The 20,240-nt window shown below is 36.6% G+C and overlaps 2 protein-coding genes across 2 annotated transcripts in view; both read left to right on the top strand.

Annotated features, from left to right (window-relative positions):
• LOC127454756 (E3 ubiquitin-protein ligase SHPRH-like) overlaps positions 1 to 3,128 on the top strand; it is a 33,892-nt gene extending 30,764 nt beyond the window's left edge. The window contains 1 exon segment of the mRNA XM_051722143.1: positions 582 to 3,128. Within this exon segment, the coding sequence (XP_051578103.1) occupies positions 582 to 678 (97 nt within the window). The 3' untranslated portion in view covers positions 679 to 3,128.
• Positions 3,129 to 3,183: 55 nt separating this feature from the next.
• Positions 3,184 to 16,649, top strand: LOC127454754 (pancreatic secretory granule membrane major glycoprotein GP2-like). Its single transcript, XM_051722140.1, has 9 exons — positions 3,184 to 3,421; positions 4,069 to 4,157; positions 4,253 to 4,357; positions 7,736 to 7,896; positions 8,210 to 8,345; positions 9,097 to 9,191; positions 15,154 to 15,322; positions 16,107 to 16,221; positions 16,356 to 16,649. Exons 1-9 carry the CDS (start codon positions 3,346 to 3,348, stop codon positions 16,526 to 16,528), a joined length of 1,119 nt encoding a protein of 372 aa, XP_051578100.1. The 5' UTR covers positions 3,184 to 3,345; the 3' UTR covers positions 16,529 to 16,649.
• Positions 16,650 to 20,240: the final 3,591 nt, after the last annotated feature.

Below are 20,240 nucleotides of genomic sequence, written 5' to 3'. Positions count from 1 at the left end.
GAAAGTGTCTTCATGATACACATTGTCTAATATGGTTAAATAGCCACAACTTCCTGTTTCAGTAGAAAATTCATCACAGAAAAAAAAATTGTGCTTGTCAAACAATTTCATGGGGTCTTTATATAATTAGTACATTGTAATTATTTTAATTAATCGATTGATTCAGTAATTAATTGGCATATCAAGTAATTTCGTTCATTGGTAACACTTTTTTCCATAAGGTTGTATTCACATAATACTCCTACAGCACTTATTATTCCTGGTTAAATTTGTTTAATTTCTATTTATATTAACAATATATTTTTAACATTTAAAAGTAGTATTTACTAATATTAGTCAATGCATTATGAACTAACATGAACTATTGTACTGTACATTTATAAATTAACATTAACCAGGATTAATAAAAACTATAAAAACTACTGTTCATTTGTAAGTTCATGATATCAAATGTTAACGACCTAATGTTACCTTATTGTAAAGTATTACCAATTAATTACATTTTTACTTGTTTGACAGCCCTAATAAATCCAAATTGTACACAAGTTTTCTGTAGATTTTAAAACAAATGTTTTCCTCAGTCACAGCTCCACGCCCATGAAGCATTCGGAGGCCTCTGTATTTACAGTAGCAGACCTGGCCGAGCTGTTCACAGAAGACGGCGAGACTCTTGAGTAAACTCTGATACTACATGCACAACTAAACCTGTCAGTCTAAAGGCCCGTGATGGTGAACACTACAATAATACCAGCCGCGTCACTCTAGCACTCTACTATACGTTTGCTTTACACATTCCCCTTTTTATATGGTCTGTTCTATGGTGTTATTTATTATACTAAATGTGGAAAAGAAAATTAGTTGGCGGTACCCTTTAACAGTGTATCCCTGTTTTATCTGCAGTAGAATGTTTCATTGATTTGTTCACAAGTCTTATTTTTTTTAATGCCTTTATGAGCATAAATAAATGTTTTTTTTTTTAAATATGGTTTTAATAGTCAAATAAGCTGTGCTGAAAAATAAGAATACTTTTGTAATATTCTGTACAGTGGATTGGTTTTAACTTAAGCACCCATGTGATTTTAGCATTTATGCGATTTGTCTTATCACAAATGTTTTATAAGAATCCCACAGAAATATCAGATTGATCACAATTTGTAAATCTTTGTTGTAAAGTTGTTCAAAATAGATGAAAAAAACAAAACAATTTGTGATGTCTTAAGAAGGAATTACGCACTTGTCCTGTTTTCTTTTGTTATAGAGGCTATTTTGGTTTTATAGTTTAAAACTTACTTTTTTCCATGATGCTTAGGAAGGAAGTTGTTTGACTTTATGGCATGAAGCTTTGTCCGAGTGCCTTCTGTTCAGGCACTCCATTCAGTGGACTGTCTGCGGAAAGTTGTAGCAGACCATTTAAAACAATTTAGCTGGTGCTATTTGCAGGACAAAAGACACATGATTCAATGTCCATAAAATGCACTTGTAAAAAGTAAATCCAGAAAGTAAAAGAAAAAAAGAGCACTTTCTTTGTCATAGAAGTACCACACTCTTTAAAAAAAAAAAAAAAGCCTTTGCAATATCTTTCTCATTAGTCCATTTTGTGATAACCCAAATACAGTGTTTACATTATATTAGTTTTTAACTGAATATCTCAATGAAAAAAAAAAAACTTAAGAGATGTCAAAAGAGAGAGAAAATCACCCAACAAATCTTTTCTGTTCATTAATATACAGAAAGTGCTATGTGTTGAATATTTAAGTTTATATTTGTGTAGTTCGCAATACGAAAAATGTATCTCTCAAAGATATCCCTTTCAAAAGGGAAATGGGTATTGAATGTACACTTTTATTCATTTTAACAGAATAATGCAATGAAAAAAAAATCTATAGACTTCAATAGAGGGAAGATGAACCAAATAAATATTCTGTATACTAAAGTGCCATTTATTGGATTTTTCAGTTTACATTTGTGTAGTATGCAATATGAAAAATGTATCTCTTAAAGGTGTCCCTTTCAAAAGGTAAATGGGTATTGGATGTGCTCGTTTATTTATTTATTTGATCCCCTTTTCTCCCCAATTTGGCATGCCCAATTCCCACTACTTACTACATCCTCACGGTGGTGGAGGACAAGTCTCAGTTGCCTCCGCTTCTGAGACGGTCAGTCTGTGCATCTTATCACGTTGCTTGCTGTGCATGACACCGCAGAGACTCACAGCATGTGGAGGCTCATGCTATTCTCCGCGATCCACGCACAACTTAACACGCACCCCATTGAGAGCGAGAACCACTAATCGCGACCACAAGGAGGTTACCCCATGTGACTCTACCCTCCCTAGCAACCAGGCCAATTTGGTTGCTTAGGAGACCTGGCTGGTGTCACACAGCACACCCTGGATTAGAACTCGCGACTCCAGGGGTGGTAGTCAGCGTCAGTACTCGCTGAGTTACCCAGGCCCCTCTTTTAGTCATTTTTAACAGAATATAGCAATTAAAATGTATAGATTGCAACAAAGAGGGAAAATGAACCAAATCAATATTTTCTGTTACTACAGTAAGTGCTGTTTATGGAATATTTCAATTTACATTTTTGTAGTTTGTTATATGAAAAATATATCTCTCAAAGGTGTCCCTTTCACAAGGAAAATGCTTATTGACAGTGCCCTGAAATTCACACTTTCAGCCATTAATTTCAATGGCATAATCTTTTTGTTTTAAGTTTTGCATCTCAAGATCTCCCTCACAAGGTTGAAGGCATGACCTTTCCTTCTGTTCAAACAGTCTTAAAGACATCAACTCCATGGCAAAGGTGTCAGTGACTGCCCTTGACTCAGTGTGACGGGATTTCTTTTCAGTACTGTCATTGGGGTTCCCGAAACAGTAAAGACTTTGCCATGCCCTTTAAAACCCCATACAGACAAAAGAGTCAGATAAAACAAGTCACCACCCCTGTACTTCTGTTCCTTTTGCATGGCAAACAAACTCCTTGTCGACCAACGCACTAAGACAGTGTAGTGCGCTGTCTGCTAAGTGGGTTGTCAGTAGTATTTTTTTCAGCTTTTGCCCAAAGTCTAGTTGGATGTTGTTATCTTGGACTGCCCCCAGCTTGTCCTATTAATTTGTGGAATCTCATTGGTGTAGACATCATTCAAGTTGGTGTTCAAAAGCTATTGGAGGTTCCCACTTCATTAGCGCTGTGTTTCGAAGAACTGAAGAGAGTGCGAATACTACGTCTGGCTCTGACAGCTAGTCGAGGTGATAACGGAGAAGATCTAGAGGAAAGGGCCGAAAAGGACCACTGGGAACTATATTTTAGGAGAGAAGAAGCCAGTGAGCATCTGCTTTAAAGATGGTACCTGCCATTTTGGCATTGACATTGCTCTCAATATGGACAGTCTCCTCTGCTGTGCCGACTGAAGAAGAGGGTGAGTCTGATTAGACACCTGCACATAAAAACATTAAATTCCATAGTTTTCTTATTATTTGAAAACAACCCTTTTTGACTATTGAATTTAAACCATTTTGAGATATAGCCTACATTTTGTTAGTAATTTTGTACAATTTGGTAATTTAAGTACTGCTGTCTCCCATGCTTTATTTTTCTTTTGAATCATTAAAGCATCTACCATTGCAATTATTTATTTTTAATATTAATTTAACATTTTGACTTCGTTTGGGGATATACATGTTGGCAAATTACAGTAAAACAATTATTCGTACATGGCATTTTATTTAATGACTAATTTTAATTGTGTTTCTAATTATTTCATTATATGGATAGTTACATTTTGTATAAATTTTAATAAATTATTCATATTTAAGCCTTTATCAGACACTTGATTAGAGACAATATTTGATCAGTACAATTGCAAATGCTTGCAATAACATACCACCAAATAAACTTAATTATAACCATGCAAATTTTGTTCTTTGTTGTTCTTGTCTAGTATTAATTCTGTTATAAGGTACATTGAACATAGTTAGGTTTGAACAACTATATAGTCCTTTTGTCTGCCATTTGCCAGGCAGTCTAGAATCTAGAATAATTGATTTTTGTTGATTTTGCATGTAGAACTCAATGAGACAGTCATTTGCACCAATGAACAGATGCAAGTGATCATTCCAAGTGTTTTTTTCCTGAGCAAAGATCCACCTGTTAATGTAAGTTTGTGCCATTTATTTAACAGAAAACTCAATTATAAGCAATAAATCCTTTTATTGAACTTGATCATCTGTTTTCACTGATCTCAACTTAGATTTGGGATTTGCACCTGAACGATCCAGAATGTCGAGGTGTTGAGGTTGGCAATGACTACATATTCAGCATAAAGACAAACCTCACGGATTGTGGCACCAATATGGTAATCTTGAAATACTGTATATCCTCAACAAGATTAAAAGAAGACGTTGTGTTTAAATCTGTGTATAACCATAAAACCACTTCAGAAAACTAATTCTAGGTCACTAAAACTGGATAAACATTCCAAATTGATGTCAGAACACTAAAGACTCTTGAAAAGGTTGTAAACACTTGTTGCATTGAGACAAACTACAAATTGGGTGTCTTTTGCTGTTAGACTTAAAAATACAGGACATTTCCCTATGCCTTCATAGGTAGAAAGGTGACCACGTGCTTCTTCCATTGCATATGCAAATCTTCTGCCAAACAGCGAGTTGTGCAGCTTTGCTTTAATAAGTTCTAATAACAAAATTAAATACATGACATTAGCATGCTCATAATTATGTGCATCGTAATGTGTGAAAGCAGTGAGGATTTGATTTCCTTTTTAGGGATCATTTTAATTTATTTTTCAATATGCAGATGCACAGCGTTGTTCCTTTCTCTCCAAATTGGCTGGCTAGAGCCTTTTCAGAGCACAGAGGGGAGGGCAAACAGCCATGCAGCTCTAAATTATCCTGATTTATATGGAAATGATCACTGTGTTTTCAGCAGCGGTGAATAGGCTGACCATAATTCAGTGCCGTACTTTATACTGCTTCTTTTATTTCGCTCTACGGCTCGTCTCAAACAGTGGTAGCACAGTCTAGAGGACAAGCTTCACTCTGGCACAGCATAAATCTGTACTTGAGACTGCGAGTAGCATTGAGAGCCTCTCTCAGGCTTCAGCAGGGTATTTCTTGTAAAGCCAGCAAAAGGTTAACGCAGCTTTGAGAGGGAACAAAATCCCTCCTCCTCCGCCTTTATTACTTTTACAAGGTTTTTTCATACTTGTCTGTTGAAAGTAGGGCGTTTTTGTATAAGACAATGTTGGAACAGAAAGTCGTTGGTTGTTGAAATCAGCTGCTTTTGAGAATTTGTGCTAGAATGGCAGTTTTCTGCTTTAGATACATGCAGTATAGATTAATAGTTAATCTAAACTCTGTTTAGTTTTCGTAGACAAGACCACAATGCCGTGAACATTTTCTCTAGAGTCTAGACTGAGCATGAATAAGGAGGTGTGTTTGTAATGGTAAGGGGAATAAATCGGCAATAAAGTTTGTTGTACCGGATGTGGTAGGGGGCAGTTTGGCCCCTTCAATAGCAAGTTGTTTCCTTATGTTGCCTTTTAACTCTTACTTTTTATTGGCTCTTGAATGTCAATTACAACTGTAGGGTTATTATTAAGATTGAAGTTAGACAGACAAATTGTATAAAAAAAATTAAGTTCCTCAAGACAAACTTTGACATTGATAAAGTGTGAAAATATAAACAGTTTGAAGTCTTAAGGTTATAAAAGCCTTGGCAGTTTGATGGATGGATGGATTTTATTTATATTTATATTGTGGCAGCAGGGGTGTGGTCGAGCGTTTGTCCAGAGAGAGAGAGAGCGAGAGAAAGCGGTAAGGGTGCATTCACCTGAGCCAGATAACGATTAACACCTGTTTCCAATTATTGTGAGCTTGGGGAGAGCGGCATTAAAAGGGACCACGCCAGCACCAAGGGTCAGAGAGAGTCTGGGTCCAGAGAATGTTTGTGAAGTTAATGTATTGTTGCAAAGCTGATGTGTATTTGTGAAGCTGTAAGCGCTGAGAGTGATTCATTAAAAACCCTTACCTACATTTACATTTATGCATTTGGCAGAGGCTTTTATCCAAAGCGACTTACAGTGCATTTATTACAGGGACAATCCCCCTGGAGCAACCTGAAGTTAAGTGCCTTGCTCAAGGACACAATGGTGGTGGCTTTGGGGATCGAACCAGCAACCTGATTACCAGTTATGTGCTTTAGCCCACTACGCCATAACCACTCCACTTACCTGAGTGAAGAAACCTCCTTCCCTCCTGACCTTTAAGTGTGTAACATATATTAAATGGAAAAAAGGTTCTTAGCCCATTGGCCACTTGTTTTGTCTTGTTTTAAGCATAAATCTAACAGAATTAAGTGAGGTTTATGCTTAGAAATCAAACTTAAATTAAGATATATTTGCTAAAAACAAGACTCGTTATATTTAATTATCTCATCTTTCATAATCAATTTTGTATTTCATGGATTTGTATTTTGTTTTAAGGATGTTAAGGTATTTTACTGGAAAACATGACCAAAATACTTATTAAGAATATAAATTTTTTTTGCAGGATTGATAGATTGCAATAACAGTAAGATAACAGTATGATGGCTTTATCAAACCATTCCAACATTTATTTTATTTTTATTTTTTTAATTGATCAGTAATCAAATACAATACAAATAGCTAGGGAGAGGTATGCATAAAATTACACAAAGACTTTAAAGAGAATACATGCCTGTAGAACCATTCCAACATAATGGACCTTTTTCACAGACATGCTATGACGCGTTTCCACCTTCTATAACAACGTAAATTTAGCAAACTTTTGTTTATATTTCCAATTTTATTCCGTGTAAATTTATAACATTGTACTTTGTATTATATTACCCTGAAATACTTTTTTTTTAAATCAGTTTCCACAGCTGCAATGAGGCTTCGAACAGCTGCTGAGGGAGTGACAGAAATTTTGGCCTGTTTCTCTTTTCTTACTGCTGTTATCCAGCGCTCTATATTTTTATCTTCTCTTGCAAAGCTGTGAAAGTGTAATGATTTATTTTTTCTTTTACTGTTGGAGCAAACGGGTAAGCAAAAACTGTTATTTGCTGTAGTCCCCCATTCACCACCATTCAAGTTTAGCCAACTATGACGACTTCTGCTTCGTGGCATGCAGACACAAAAGGTCAATTTTTTTTCTCCCCAGTTTGGAATGCCCAATTCCCAATGTGCTCTAAGTCCTCGTGGTGGCGTAGTGACTCACCTCAATCCGGGTGGCGGAGGATGAATCTCAGTTGCCTCCGCATCTGAGACCGTCAATCCGCGCATCTTATCACATGGCTTGCTGAGCGTTACCACGGAGACCTAGCGCGTGTGGAGGCTTCATGCTATTCTCCGCGGCATCCACGCACAACTCACCACCTGCCCTACCGAGAGCGAACCACATTATAGCTACCACGAGGAGGTTACCCCATGTAACTCTACCCTCCCTAGCAACCGGGCTAATTTGGTTGCTTAGGAGACCTGGCTGGAGTCACTCAGCATGCCTGGATTCGAACTCACGACTCCAGGGGTGGTAGTCAGTGTCAATACTCGCTGAGCTACCCAGGCCCGAAAAGGTCCATTTAAACTAACTTTAAATTGGCTAACAAACAGTATTCATCCTGCACCATTGGTGATCATGTAATCTTTAAAAATAAGGCTGCTTTTTATTTTTTCTGTTTAATTTTTTCCCAGGCATTGGATGATACACACATCATGTTCACCAACACAATTCGTAACAATGACACTGACGTTATCACCAGAAGTTATGTCAACATCACATTTGGCTGTCGATACCCCGTAAACTACATGGTCCAGCAGCAGAATGGAGAAAATTTGATCCGAGTAGATGTCAGGTGAGCTTTAACCCATCATTACATCACCGCCAACTCTTGTCAGTCTTTCTTAATGTATGTGTTATTTTGGTTCAAAGCTCAGTTAGTCTGGGACCGCAGCACTCATGTAGTAATGGGTTTAATTATCACTATTTTTCCAAACTTATAAAAGGCTGAGCCCCACTAATTGTTAGTTTGTATGTAAATGCTAAAACGGATGCTAAAAGTAACAAAAGACTGCCTCGGGGTCTAACTCAAGAGTTTCAATCAGTATTCATTGAGCGAAGATTTCAGCCCCTTCAATGACCCTTTTTAACATTCTTTGCCCTCGTAGGACAATTACTCTCAATACAGAGGATGGAAATTTCTCAGTCTCCATGCTGCTCTATAAAGACGAAGAGTTCCTGGATAAATGGACCACTGTTCCTTCTCTCACACTTGAGGACAACATCTATGTCAAAGTTTTCATGGTTTGTGTTGAAAAGAATAGATGACATTACACACATGCTGTTAAGAGCTTTTGTGAAAGCCGCAATTTCTTTGGATGCAGCATCAAAAAAAGACTGTTTTTTGAGTGAATGTCTGTGGATATTTACATGTGGTAAATGCTGCCTGCCTTCAAAAGTTTACATTTGCATTAATACATTTAGAAGACACTTTTATCGAAAGCGACTCAAAATATAATCTGCTTGAAAATTAACACTGCATACCTGAGACAAATGAAGTATCCATCTGTCTGTCTGTATGTCTGTCTATCTACTGTATCTGTCGTTCTGTCTGTCTGTCTATTGTTCTGTCTGTCTGCCTGTCTATTGGTCTGTCTATCTATCTATTGGTCTGTTTGTCTGTCACTGTCTATCTACACTGTATCGTTCGTTCTGTCTATCTATACTATCGTTCTGTCTGTCTATACTGTCTCTGTCTATCTGTCTATATATCTATCGTTCTGTCTGTTTCTCTGTCTATCTATTGTTCTATCTGTCGGTCTGTCTGTTTATCTATCGTTCTGTCTATCTATCATTCTGTCTGTCCGTCCATTCATCCATCATTCTTTCACTCTATGTATCATTCTATTTATCATTCTATCACTCTATATATTGTTCTATCGCACTATATATCGTTCGACATATCGTTCTATCACTCTTCATTTCGTTGTTTTGTTCCATTCTATTTAATTATTTGTTTATTACTGAAAAATCTTTCTGGACTCTCATCTGGCAGATTCCAGCAAATCTGTTTCTAAGAGTGGAGAGATGCTGGGCAACACCGACCAATGACCCATACAGCAACATTCAATACACCTTCATCAAGGAAAGGTCTGTGGATATAATCAATCAGCGTTTGCTAAAGACCTCATACAATGGTTTGATGAATGCAAATGTATTGCTTGTGTTGATGTATTTCCTATTCAAATACCAAGTTATATTGGTATTTCATATTAAATGGCTCATAATTTTTTTTTTTTTAAATAGCCAAAAGACTTCAGTTTTGGTCACAGCCCTGGTGAACCTTGATTTTCTACATGCTATTCAGTAGTGTCTCTACATTAGGGGCAGGTGGTGTAACAAGCGTTCAATGACAGTGTGAGGGGCACGTTTGCCTCTGCCCCTAGCCAATAAAAAGCTTTCATCATATGGATGTCAAGCTGATATGGTCCTCCAAATTTACCGCTGTTGAGTGCAGACCTGCGTAGTGAATTTCATCTGTAAATTTTAAAACCTATTTTTAATCCAATGTGTTGCTGGTTGGATTAGTTCAAGTGCATCGCTCATCATTTCAATTAATTGTATGCCATTGCTTTGAGGTGTTGTTGTTGCATTGGTTTGTGTTAGATTACAATAACTGCTAAATATTAAAAGTCTTTCGTTTTGAGTGGTTTTGTAATTCTGTTTATGCAAGTTAGTGAGATAATATGCTCAACCTTTGACGATTCGCTTTCATCTGGTTTGCTTTCCTGGTTACTTGAGTTTTTTGTCCTAGATGTGCACGTTTTAGTGCCGTTTTGTGCTGCAATGAAATTATTAGGTGTTTGTATACGTGGTATCATGTTCAGAGGTTGTGCTAGAAAAACTTTATCAGTCACTCTGACACACTGAGTTAGAAAATGAAAACAAGTATGATGGATAAATATAGATCATGACTAGGCCTGTCACGATAATTACATTATCGACTTATCATACAATATATGAACATGACCTCGATCATTTTTGCTGACCTCGTTATTGCCCATTGTGTTTACATGCATGTTTGTTTACATAAGAATGAATGCAAGAGCATAGATTTGTCTTGAACATTGGGGGGGGGGTTGCAGCGTGAAGCATTTACATGTTTCCATTGATCATGGTATAAATATTGGGGGGGTTGTACTTGCAAAAAAGTAAGTTGTGAAAGTTGTGCTGCTTCTGTCCTCTTGTCTGCTCTCTGTGCTGGAAGCGGTGCTCATGCAGCTCCTCCACACACAGAGCGGACAGCGACAGGTGAAGATTACATGTTACTCGAGGCTAATAGGTGTTTTAATAATAATAATAATAATACCTTTTATTTATAATGCACTTTTCAAACACTCAAAGTGCTACAAGATTGAATAAACACAACATACAACATAAACCACCATACCAACAAATTTAAAAAGACTAAACACAAAATTACTAACATACGGCAGCAACCACACATAAAACTAATATTAATAAATATTAAAAGACTACCTTAAATAAATGAGTCTTAAGTAACTTCTTAAAACAATCCAAGGTTGGGGCATTTCTAATAGTAAAAGGAAGAGTATTCCATAGCTTAGGGCCTTTCCCCCATAGATTTAAGTTTGCAGGAGGGCTGCTGAAGTGCAAATGAATTGGCAGAACAAAGAGAACGGGAGCGAGTGTAGGGCGCAACAAGACTGCAAAGATACTCTGATGCAATACCATGAACTGCTTTATATGTTAAAATTAGAGTTTTAAAATCAATACGAGTATGGATGGAAAGCCAGTGCAACTGCGAGAGCACAGAGGTAATGTGTAGACATGGTGAGGTGTGTGTAAGAACACAAGCAGCAGAGCTCTGAATATACTGAAGCCTATTTAAGGTTTTTGCTGGTAGGCCAGAAAAGAGGGCATTGCAGTAATCCAGCCTAGAGGTGATAAAGGCATTGATAAGCCTTTCTGCATCAGCCAGAGTGAGGAAGGGCCTAAGTCGGGCAATATTTCTAAGGTGGTAAAAGGCTGTTTTGGAAATATTATTAATGTGTGCATCAAATGTCAACTGAGCATCAAGGTGACACCCAGGTTCCGCACTTGAGAGGAGGGAAGCACAAGGCTGTTGTCAACCATCAATTTAAGATTTAGGTCAACTTTACGTGTAACAGCCAGCGTACCAATGAGCATGAGCTCAGTTTTGGAAGAGTTCAGCTTTAGAAAATTATGCTGCATCCAGGTACTAATTTCATGCAGACACTCCATCAGCACAGTTAAAGTGCAGTTAATATCAGGGCCAGTGCTGATGTAGATTTATGTATCATCATCATAGCAGTGTTAAGCAAGGCCATACTTCCCAATAATCTGCCTGAGGGGAAGCATATAAATGCTGAATAGAGTGGGGCCCAACACTGACCTCTGTGGAATACCCTGATGCACTGGTACAGTCTCAGACTTAAAATTACCCAAGATGACAAACAGAGAGCGATCTGAAAGATAAGATCTGAACCAGCCCAGCACTGTCCCAGAGATACAAAGCCAACTGTGCAGCCTGTCCAGTAAGATGGTGTGCGATATAGTGTCAAATGCAGCACTGATGTCTAATAAGACCAAAGTACTGCAAGCACCTGTGTCAGCTGCAATAAGGATGTCATTCATGACCCTCACCAATGCTGTCTTAGTGCTATGCCCAGTTCTAAAACCTGATTGAAATTGTTCAAATAAATGATTTTGAGATAAGTATGTAATTGTGATGCACCAGCATGCTCCAGAACCTTTGCCAAAAAAGGGAGATTGGATATGGGCCTATAATTTGACAAATCAGAGGCATCACATCCAGGCTTTTTTGGGACTGGTGTGATTGCTGCTATTTTGAGTGTCGGGGGAACCGATCCAGAATTTAATGAGGAGTTCACAACTGAGGTGCTATGAGGACTAATAGATAGAAGACAGCCCTTGAGAACAGATGAAATAGGAGTTTTAATAGGTGTTTTTCCCGATGACTGCATAATTCCAGCCAGAAAGTTTGGAAGAATAAGTCCGAATGGACTTTGTTTCAAAGCCGCATTCCACAGCTCCGGTGTGGGAACATTTTGGCTTTAAGCCAAATGAGAGAGGAGAGCCCATTAATGTGAACGAGCCGGTATGTCGACTTTGTTTAAAAACAGTGCCAACGTAAAAAAACTAACCTAAAAGCTCATCTAAAACATAACCACCCAGTTTTCTGAGCTGGGAACAAAAACTGCAGTTGGAGATGGAGAGGGGCCTTCCCGACTTAAATTTTTTTTTGACATTCCAATTCCAATGTCTGAATATTCTTAAGAATTAAAAGTTCATTGCTCTTTGAAAGGGTGTACTTGCATTATTATGCTATTATATTACCATTAAATCAGTGGCATAGAATGGTCTTAAAATGACAATAATATAGTTTTTTCGCAATTATTTCTGGGACACTATATAGTCCAACAAAAGTAGTTATCATGACAGGCCTACTCATAACCGAAATGTTACAAGTACATGGGCTACATTCAAGGGTGTAGCATCCATTATGGCATATACAGTACATTACAGTGGACAGGCATACACTCACTGAGAACTTTATTAAGAACACTATGGTTCTAATAAAGTGCCCGATGTGGTCTTCTGCTGTTGTAGTCCATTCGCCTCAAGGTTCAACTTGTGCATTCTGAGATACTATTCTGCTCACTACAATTGTACAGAGTGGTTATCTGAGTTACTGTAGCATTTCTGTCAGCTCGAACCAGTCTTGCCATTCTCCGTTGACCTCTCTCATCAACAAGGTGTTTCCGTCTGCAGAACTGTCGCTCACTGGATGTTTTTGGCACCATTCTGAGTAAACACTAGAGACTGTTGTGCTTGAAAATCCCAGGAGATCAGTAGTTACAGAAATACTCAAACCAGCCCGTCTGGCACCAACAATAATTTTTTTCCCCATTCTGTTGGTTGATGTAAACATTAACTGAAGCTCCTGACTCGTGTCTGCATGCTTTTATGCACTGCACTGCTGCCACGTGATTGGCTGATTAGATAATCTCATGAATAAGTAGGTGTACAGGTGTTCCTAATAAAGTTCTCAGTGAGTGTATGTGATATATTTTCTGACTCCTCATGCTTGAGCCTAGCCATGAAAGAGTTCTAGGGTGAAAGTTCTACCTGTCAATCAACCATTGTACTAAAATAAGATTTTTTTTTCTTTTTTTCTTTGCCTTTTAAAGCACATACATATATGCATGAGTTCACTGAACTTTTTTCAGTGTGACTGATATCAACATAGTGTAACAGATGAGAAGCACACACATTTCTGAAGCTCAGTTAATACATTACTAAAATATCTACCAATTCTGCTCTTAATTTAATGTTTGCGATTATATTAAATGCAAGTATAATTGGCAGAAATGATGCACCCCTTTTTTCTCGCTTTTTGTTATAATAATTTTTAGCGCTTTATTATCATACATTAACACACTGACTTAATGACTGATGTATGCAGTAATGAAACAGAGACCCTCTCCTCAAAATCTGAACACAATTGGTCAAAATAGTTGCATATTACCAAGTGTAAATGGCTGTTAATACGCATCTTTACCAATCCTAATACCAGGGAATAAACAGGGCACACAGATACATTGGGAGTGTGTGTGAGAGAGAGTGAAATCAAAACTGAGGTTAAAATAATTTTCTTGTTTCTTTTTTTAGCATAGTTTAAAATGAACCGAGAATTTTCAGTTAATGCAACCCCTAACATGTTGGGTTAAGTGATTGTTTGTGCCCCACCAGAAATAATGAGCCTGAAACGCCTCTGATTTAGGTTACTTACAATGGAAGTGAATGAGGCCAATTTTTGGAGGGTTTAAAGGCAATGTGAAGCTTATAATTTAGTAAAAGCCCTTATATTCATTCTTCTGTTAAAACTTGAATTATTTGAGCTGTAAAGTTTAAATCGTTGTTTTTGTGGTGGACTACCTTTCTTGGCGGATTACCGGATTTACATCGTTATGTCATCATGGCATCAAAGTTGTAAAATTGTTTATAACTTTACACAGAAAAGGTTAGTAAGTGATTTTATCACACTAAAATCATGTTATCACGCATATTGTTTACATCTTGTGACTATACTTTTGAAACAGTGAGGATTTTAACGTTTACAGATTGGCCCCATTCACTTCATTTATAAGTGTCTTACTGAAACCTCGATATAAAAAATAAAAAAAACCAAGTCTAAATAATTTTTTGTGGTAATCAACATTATTCCACACATGCTGTAAATTGAGCTTAACTTCTACTGAACCCAGAATATTCCTTTAAAGCCACAAAACTCATATCTTTAATACAGAAATACAGTTTTCATGTGTGAGATGAATGTTATGACATGGCCTTTTTATAAAAAACTGCAGCTACTGTTACCAAAATAAATTCATATGAAATCTCATTTAAACAGCATGAGATACTTTCAGAATCTTTTTTGTGGCTAATAACAATTTACCACAGTTTTATTGTAGCATTATTCATTGTAGTGCTTACAAGATATTCATGGCGAAACTATGGTTACCATGGTAAATTTTTGCCTACTGACCATTGTAGTCATTTAAAAACCAATTTTGCTTATTAACTCCCCTCCATTTTCCTCCGTGTAAGATACCCTCATTCACTGCCTCATTAGTCCTTTGCTTGTGTTTTAAATACTTCATTCAATGATAATTATCACCAACAGTGTCAAAGGATGTTGTTGAGACATGTCGTCAAAACTGTTGCTAGGGGAGCTGATGACAAATGCAGCCTTAGTCATGTGTCAGCAGTCTAAGGCCGTATGCATTTCAGTTTAACAGCTGTGCCTGTCCTTGACAACACAAAGAGTTTCAATGCTTTCAGCAAGGAGAAATGTTGTAGTTTCTATGAACAAGAAACAGCATTCCCTTGAGGACAACGCTGTGAACACAAATGGCCATTGAAAAACCTGTAGTGTTTGACCACTAATCTAAATATTTGGGAGGAACACCTGTCAATGTCTATGGTGATTGTAGCCCTGCTTGAGAACAAATATAATACTTACCATCTTTTCCCTTCAAATCAGCTGCCCAGTGTTATCGAATGACCAGACACTAGCCGTGATGAAGAACGGACAAGGTCCAGAGGCTCTGTTCAGGATCCAAATGTTCAAGTTTGTTGGCAGCTCCTACACAGATGTGTTCCTCCACTGCAACGTCCAGATATGTCATAACACAGAAGGGGTGTGCCAACCTGTAAGTCCACATTGATGCCTATAAACCTCAGCAAAAACATCAAAATTGTCAACACAAAAATGTTTAATACTGAATATCCAATGCACACTAGAACATCAAAGAAAATGTTGTCTGATTCAGCAGTAATCGTGTAGCATTTTAATTATTTTCAGTGTTCTTACTGGGATAATTCACCCAAAAATGAAAATTCTGCCACTATTTATTCATTATTTACCGTCATGTCATTCCAAATATGTATTTTTTTTTCTTCAATGGAACACAAAAGGAGATATTTAGCAACATCCCAACTGCTCTTTTCTTTACAACAAAAGAGTTTGTCAATTCAAACTGTCAAGCAATAAAAAAATCACCATAAAACTGGCTAAATTCCAAGTCTTCTGAAGACATACGATAACATTGTGTGAGGAACAGAATGAAACTTAAGTCGTTATTCCTATTTGCACCTTGCCAGTTTTTCAGCAAACACTTTTATTTTATGGAAAAGAGTAGTCTGGACATTCTCCTAAAAGTCTCCTTTTATGTTCCATGTAAGAAATCAAATCATGGATTTCAAATGCCATTAGGGTGAGTAAATGTTGGAAGAATTTTCATTTCTGGGTGGACTACCCCTTAAAATTTTTTTTACATTTTTAGCAGAGCAATATGCTGATAACTTTCAAAAGTCAGCTTATTCAAAAAATCTAACAATGCAAAAAATAAATGTCTTTACATGAGTATTGCAATTATTTGATTATTCTCTGCTTTTGATGTCAAACACGCTCATTTACCCGTCTATGCATCACAGAACTGCTCTGTTGAAGATACGTCAGTACGAACACGAAGGAATGTTGCATCTTCTCACACGGTCTCATATGGACCAATCAGAAGGCTGAAAGTGAACACAGAGGACAATAGTCAGAGTAAGTCTTTGACACTCTTGTGTATGTGGTCTTTGCTTGTTTGTGTTTGACCAGCGAGTGAAAAATTTAAATGTAAAAATTATGAATGTGGTCAGACCCATTTTTGAATATCTTCTTGAACATCTCCACTTCAGATGCATATATGCCCTCTGTCGAGACATTTGTGCTGGGCGGTCTTATGTTTGTCCTGATTCTCGTCACTGGGATTTTTGGGAAACTTTGGCTGCAGAGCAGGAACTCGTATCCCGCTCAAGAGGCCCAGCTCACCCTCTCCAACATCCACCATATCTCAGAGGTGGCCAGCTAACCTTTGATATAGGCTACTATATAACTCCATATACATACGCATGCACATATACACACAGTTTTTTTATGAAAAATGCTCTGTTTGAAAGTGTTTTCTAAGCTGTAATGCATTTTATGTTAGTATTCCTTTTTTGTTTTTTTATTATAAAATAAAATAATAAAACAATGAAACTGTTTTTTTTTATTCCTGAAAGCTTGCTATGAAAAAATACTAATGTATAGCTATGGTAGACCACTCATGGGATCTCTTATAACATACAGAGGCCCCAAAATTATTAGGGCATTTAAGCCATACTTAAAATATTATATAATACTATATAATCAGGGTTGGGAGGGTTACTTTTGAAATGTATTCCACTACGGATTACAGAATACATGCTGTAAAATGTAATTTGTAATGTATTACACTAGATTACTCAAGGTCAGTAATGTATTCTAAATACTTTGGATTACTTCTTCAGCACTGGTAGATTTTTTCACTTGTTTTGACTATAAAAACTCTGCCAGTACAGTAAGACAAAATACACGTTAAAAATACATTCTCTGAAAAACCGAAATATCTTATGCAGTGTTGTTTCTAAAACAAGATAAATCAAATTGATCTTGTTTTGAGGATTTTTAGATATTTTTACAGGAAAACAATACAAAAATTATTATCAAGAATACAATTTTTGCCCTAATATCAAAGGTCTTACTAGAAAAAAGATATTATGATCCAACGTGAATTTTCTTGATAAAAAAAATATGATCTTGCCTGGTAACGTGCATGTAAAATTGCTAGAAATAGTATTTTAGCTTAGCGTAAAGCTGACAATTTACACAAGGTTTATTTCTATTTCTTCTGCTCCAAACTTACTTCAAACTTACTTCTCTGTCTGCTCGTATGAATGTAACACATCATAAGAAAGTGTTTCACTGCTGTTCAAATGCACTTTGGATCACATCATTTATATATATAAATGTTTTCCATCTGAAAGGACTAGATATTAAATGAAACAAATGACAATAAAATGCAAAGTAATCTCTACAGTAATCAAAATATTTTTGAATGTAACTATTCTAATTACTAATGATTTAAATTGTAACTGTAGTGGAATACAGTTACTTATATTTTGTATTTTAAATACATAATCCTGTTACATGAATTCCGTTACTCCCCAACCCTGCCTGTATATATATATATATATATATATATATGTGTGTGTGTGTGTGTGTGTGTGTGTGTGTGTGTGTGTGTGTACATTTATTCCCATTTAAATTGACATTTTTATTTATTATATATATATATATATATATATATATATATATATATATATACACTACCGTTCAAAAGTTTAGGGTCACTTACTCATTCTTTATTTATTTTTCATATTTTAGACTAATAGTAAAGTCATCACAACTATGGAATAATAGAAATGGAAATATGGGAATTCTGTTGTGACTCAAAAAAATCCAAAATAAATCAAAACTGTGTTATATTTTAGCATCTTCAAAGTAGTCACCCTTTGCCTAGATTTTGCAGACATGTACTCTTGACATTTTCTCAACCAACTTCTTGAGGTATCACCCTGGGATGCTTTTTAAACAGTACTGAAGGAGTCCCCAAGACAGTAAGGATTTACAAAGGTAAGCTTTTCTGATGACCCATAATTTTTAAACTTTACATCTATATCAGTTGAGTGACACATTCAAAGTCATAGTGTGAATATATAACCTAATATTTCTAAATAGCAATTATGTCATAATTATTCAACCCCTATTGCATGTAGCTGTTTCTTAAATATGTAAGGCTACACAAGTAATTGTTTTAAAACAAAATTAAGTCATCAATCTGCAATGGCACTTATTTAAGTTTTAAAATGTAAGTTTAACTTTGTAAGCAAAAATGTTTTTTTATGCAAAAAAAAAAAAAAAAATGAAATTAAAAATAAGCTGTCTCAAAAGCTAATAGAGGAGATTATTTCATTACACAAGAAAGGTCATGGCTAAAAGTACATTTCCAAGACACTTCAATTTCCAATAGACAAAGTTGGCAGCACCATTCATACATTTTTTAAATATGGTACAACAGCAACCTTCTTGGGGTGTGGAAGAAAGCAAAACTTCACCAAGGGAAATGTTGACTTGAATATTCAAGAAGTAATTAGGAAAGACCTGTGGAGTCCTGGAAGAAGGTTTTATAGACGTATGACACTAAACTGAAAATGAGTTTTAGACCCATGGGTCAGCAGTACGTCTGGAGTAAGATGACAAGGTGATGACAAGAACGACACCATCCCCACAGTCAAGCGTGGAGGCGGGTCAGTCCTGTTATGGGGGTGTTTTGCGGCTGCAGGAAACGTCTCTCCTGACTATGTGACTGACACTATGGATTCTTTCAGGTATCAGACCATTTTGGCATGAAAAATGTGATGCCTTCAGTGTGTAAATTGAAGCTCTGTGATCACTGGACTTTCCAGCAAGACAATAACACCAAGGATACATCAAAGTTGTCCAAAATCTGGTTCAGGGATAGGTCGTGGAATGTCCTTAAATGGCCCTTTCAGTCCATCATTAAAATCCCATTGCAAACCTTTGTTGGGATTTCAAGGAAGCAGTGGCAGCACAGAAACCAAATAATGTCAATGAGCTGGAAGCTTTTGCTCATGAGAAATGTGTAAAAATTCTAATAGAGAGGTGTCTGAAGCCCGAGAACACTTACCTGAAACATTTATTTGCTGTTATTAAGGATAAAGGATGCTCCACAAATGACTGACTTTAGGGGTTGATTATTTCTGACATGACATTTGTGGAGAGAATGTTATTTTTTATTTTAAAATTTGGGTAAACTGAACTCTTTGTTCTCAAAATCACTCAAATGTGTATTAAGGTACGTTTACACGACAACGATGTACTAAAAACGGAAAAGTTTTGCCTTTGCGTTTTTGAAAAGTTTCACGTACAGACGACAACGTTGTCAAAACGATCCCGGTTCACACTGATCTGCGAAAACGACTAAAAACGCTGTATTATGCATGCCAGGCTAGTTGTTGGCGATGTCACTTTGTAAAGAAACACTACGCGCCTGCGCACATAAGTATTCTTCTACAGAGTGGTGAATACAAACAATGAAGATGGCGAAAGCGTCGAACAATTTTGTCTGGACGTACGATGAGGTTGTTTTATTACTACAATTACTTTGCTGGAGAAGCGTCAATAAACTCAAAATCTTGAGCAGCACAAACACAGTCCTGTTGTCCGACATTGTAATTTTGAATGTCTCGCGCGTTGTTTTGAAGTACTCGCGCGCATGCCTATAGATTGAACTCTCAAGATTATTCAATGAACTCTGCTCATTTTTACCATCACTTCCTCTCCTGCCTTCTTCTGTATTCCCCCTGCTGACTCTTGGGCTGGTAGGAGAGTAAGTTAACATAACAAGCTGTTGATGTTGACTGGTTTTGGGTATCAGACAGAACTCTGATATATGGACATCTTCTGACGGAGAGAGAGGTCTTGTGTAAACTGGATGCCTACTGTACAATGTTCACACTCCAAATGAATAAATAGTTGATTATTGTTATTTGCACAGACACCAGTATTCATATTGATAATTATACATCTCAAATTGATGCCTATCAATCCATCATTTTTATATATATATATATATATATATATATATATATATATATATATATATATAAAACACATAATACGCATGCGCATGACGTCAT

This window comes from Myxocyprinus asiaticus, chromosome 17 (assembly GCF_019703515.2).
Source record: "Myxocyprinus asiaticus isolate MX2 ecotype Aquarium Trade chromosome 17, UBuf_Myxa_2, whole genome shotgun sequence".
Taxonomy (NCBI): domain Eukaryota; kingdom Metazoa; phylum Chordata; class Actinopteri; order Cypriniformes; family Catostomidae; genus Myxocyprinus; species Myxocyprinus asiaticus.
The sequence above is the reverse complement of the archived record's forward strand: the minus strand, read 5'-3'. Positions and strand labels throughout refer to the sequence as shown.

Bases quoted from the DNA above. Each gene is read 5' to 3' on its own strand.
- LOC127454754 (XM_051722140.1), top strand. From the start codon at position 3,346: ATGGTACCTGCCATTTTGGCATTGACATTGCTCTCAATATGGACAGTC. The intron at 4,358-7,735 runs GTAATCTTGAAA...ATTTTTTCCCAG, and splicing joins CGGATTGTGGCACCAATATG to GCATTGGATGATACACACAT. The intron at 9,192-15,153 runs GTCTGTGGATAT...CCTTCAAATCAG, and splicing joins TACACCTTCATCAAGGAAAG to CTGCCCAGTGTTATCGAATG.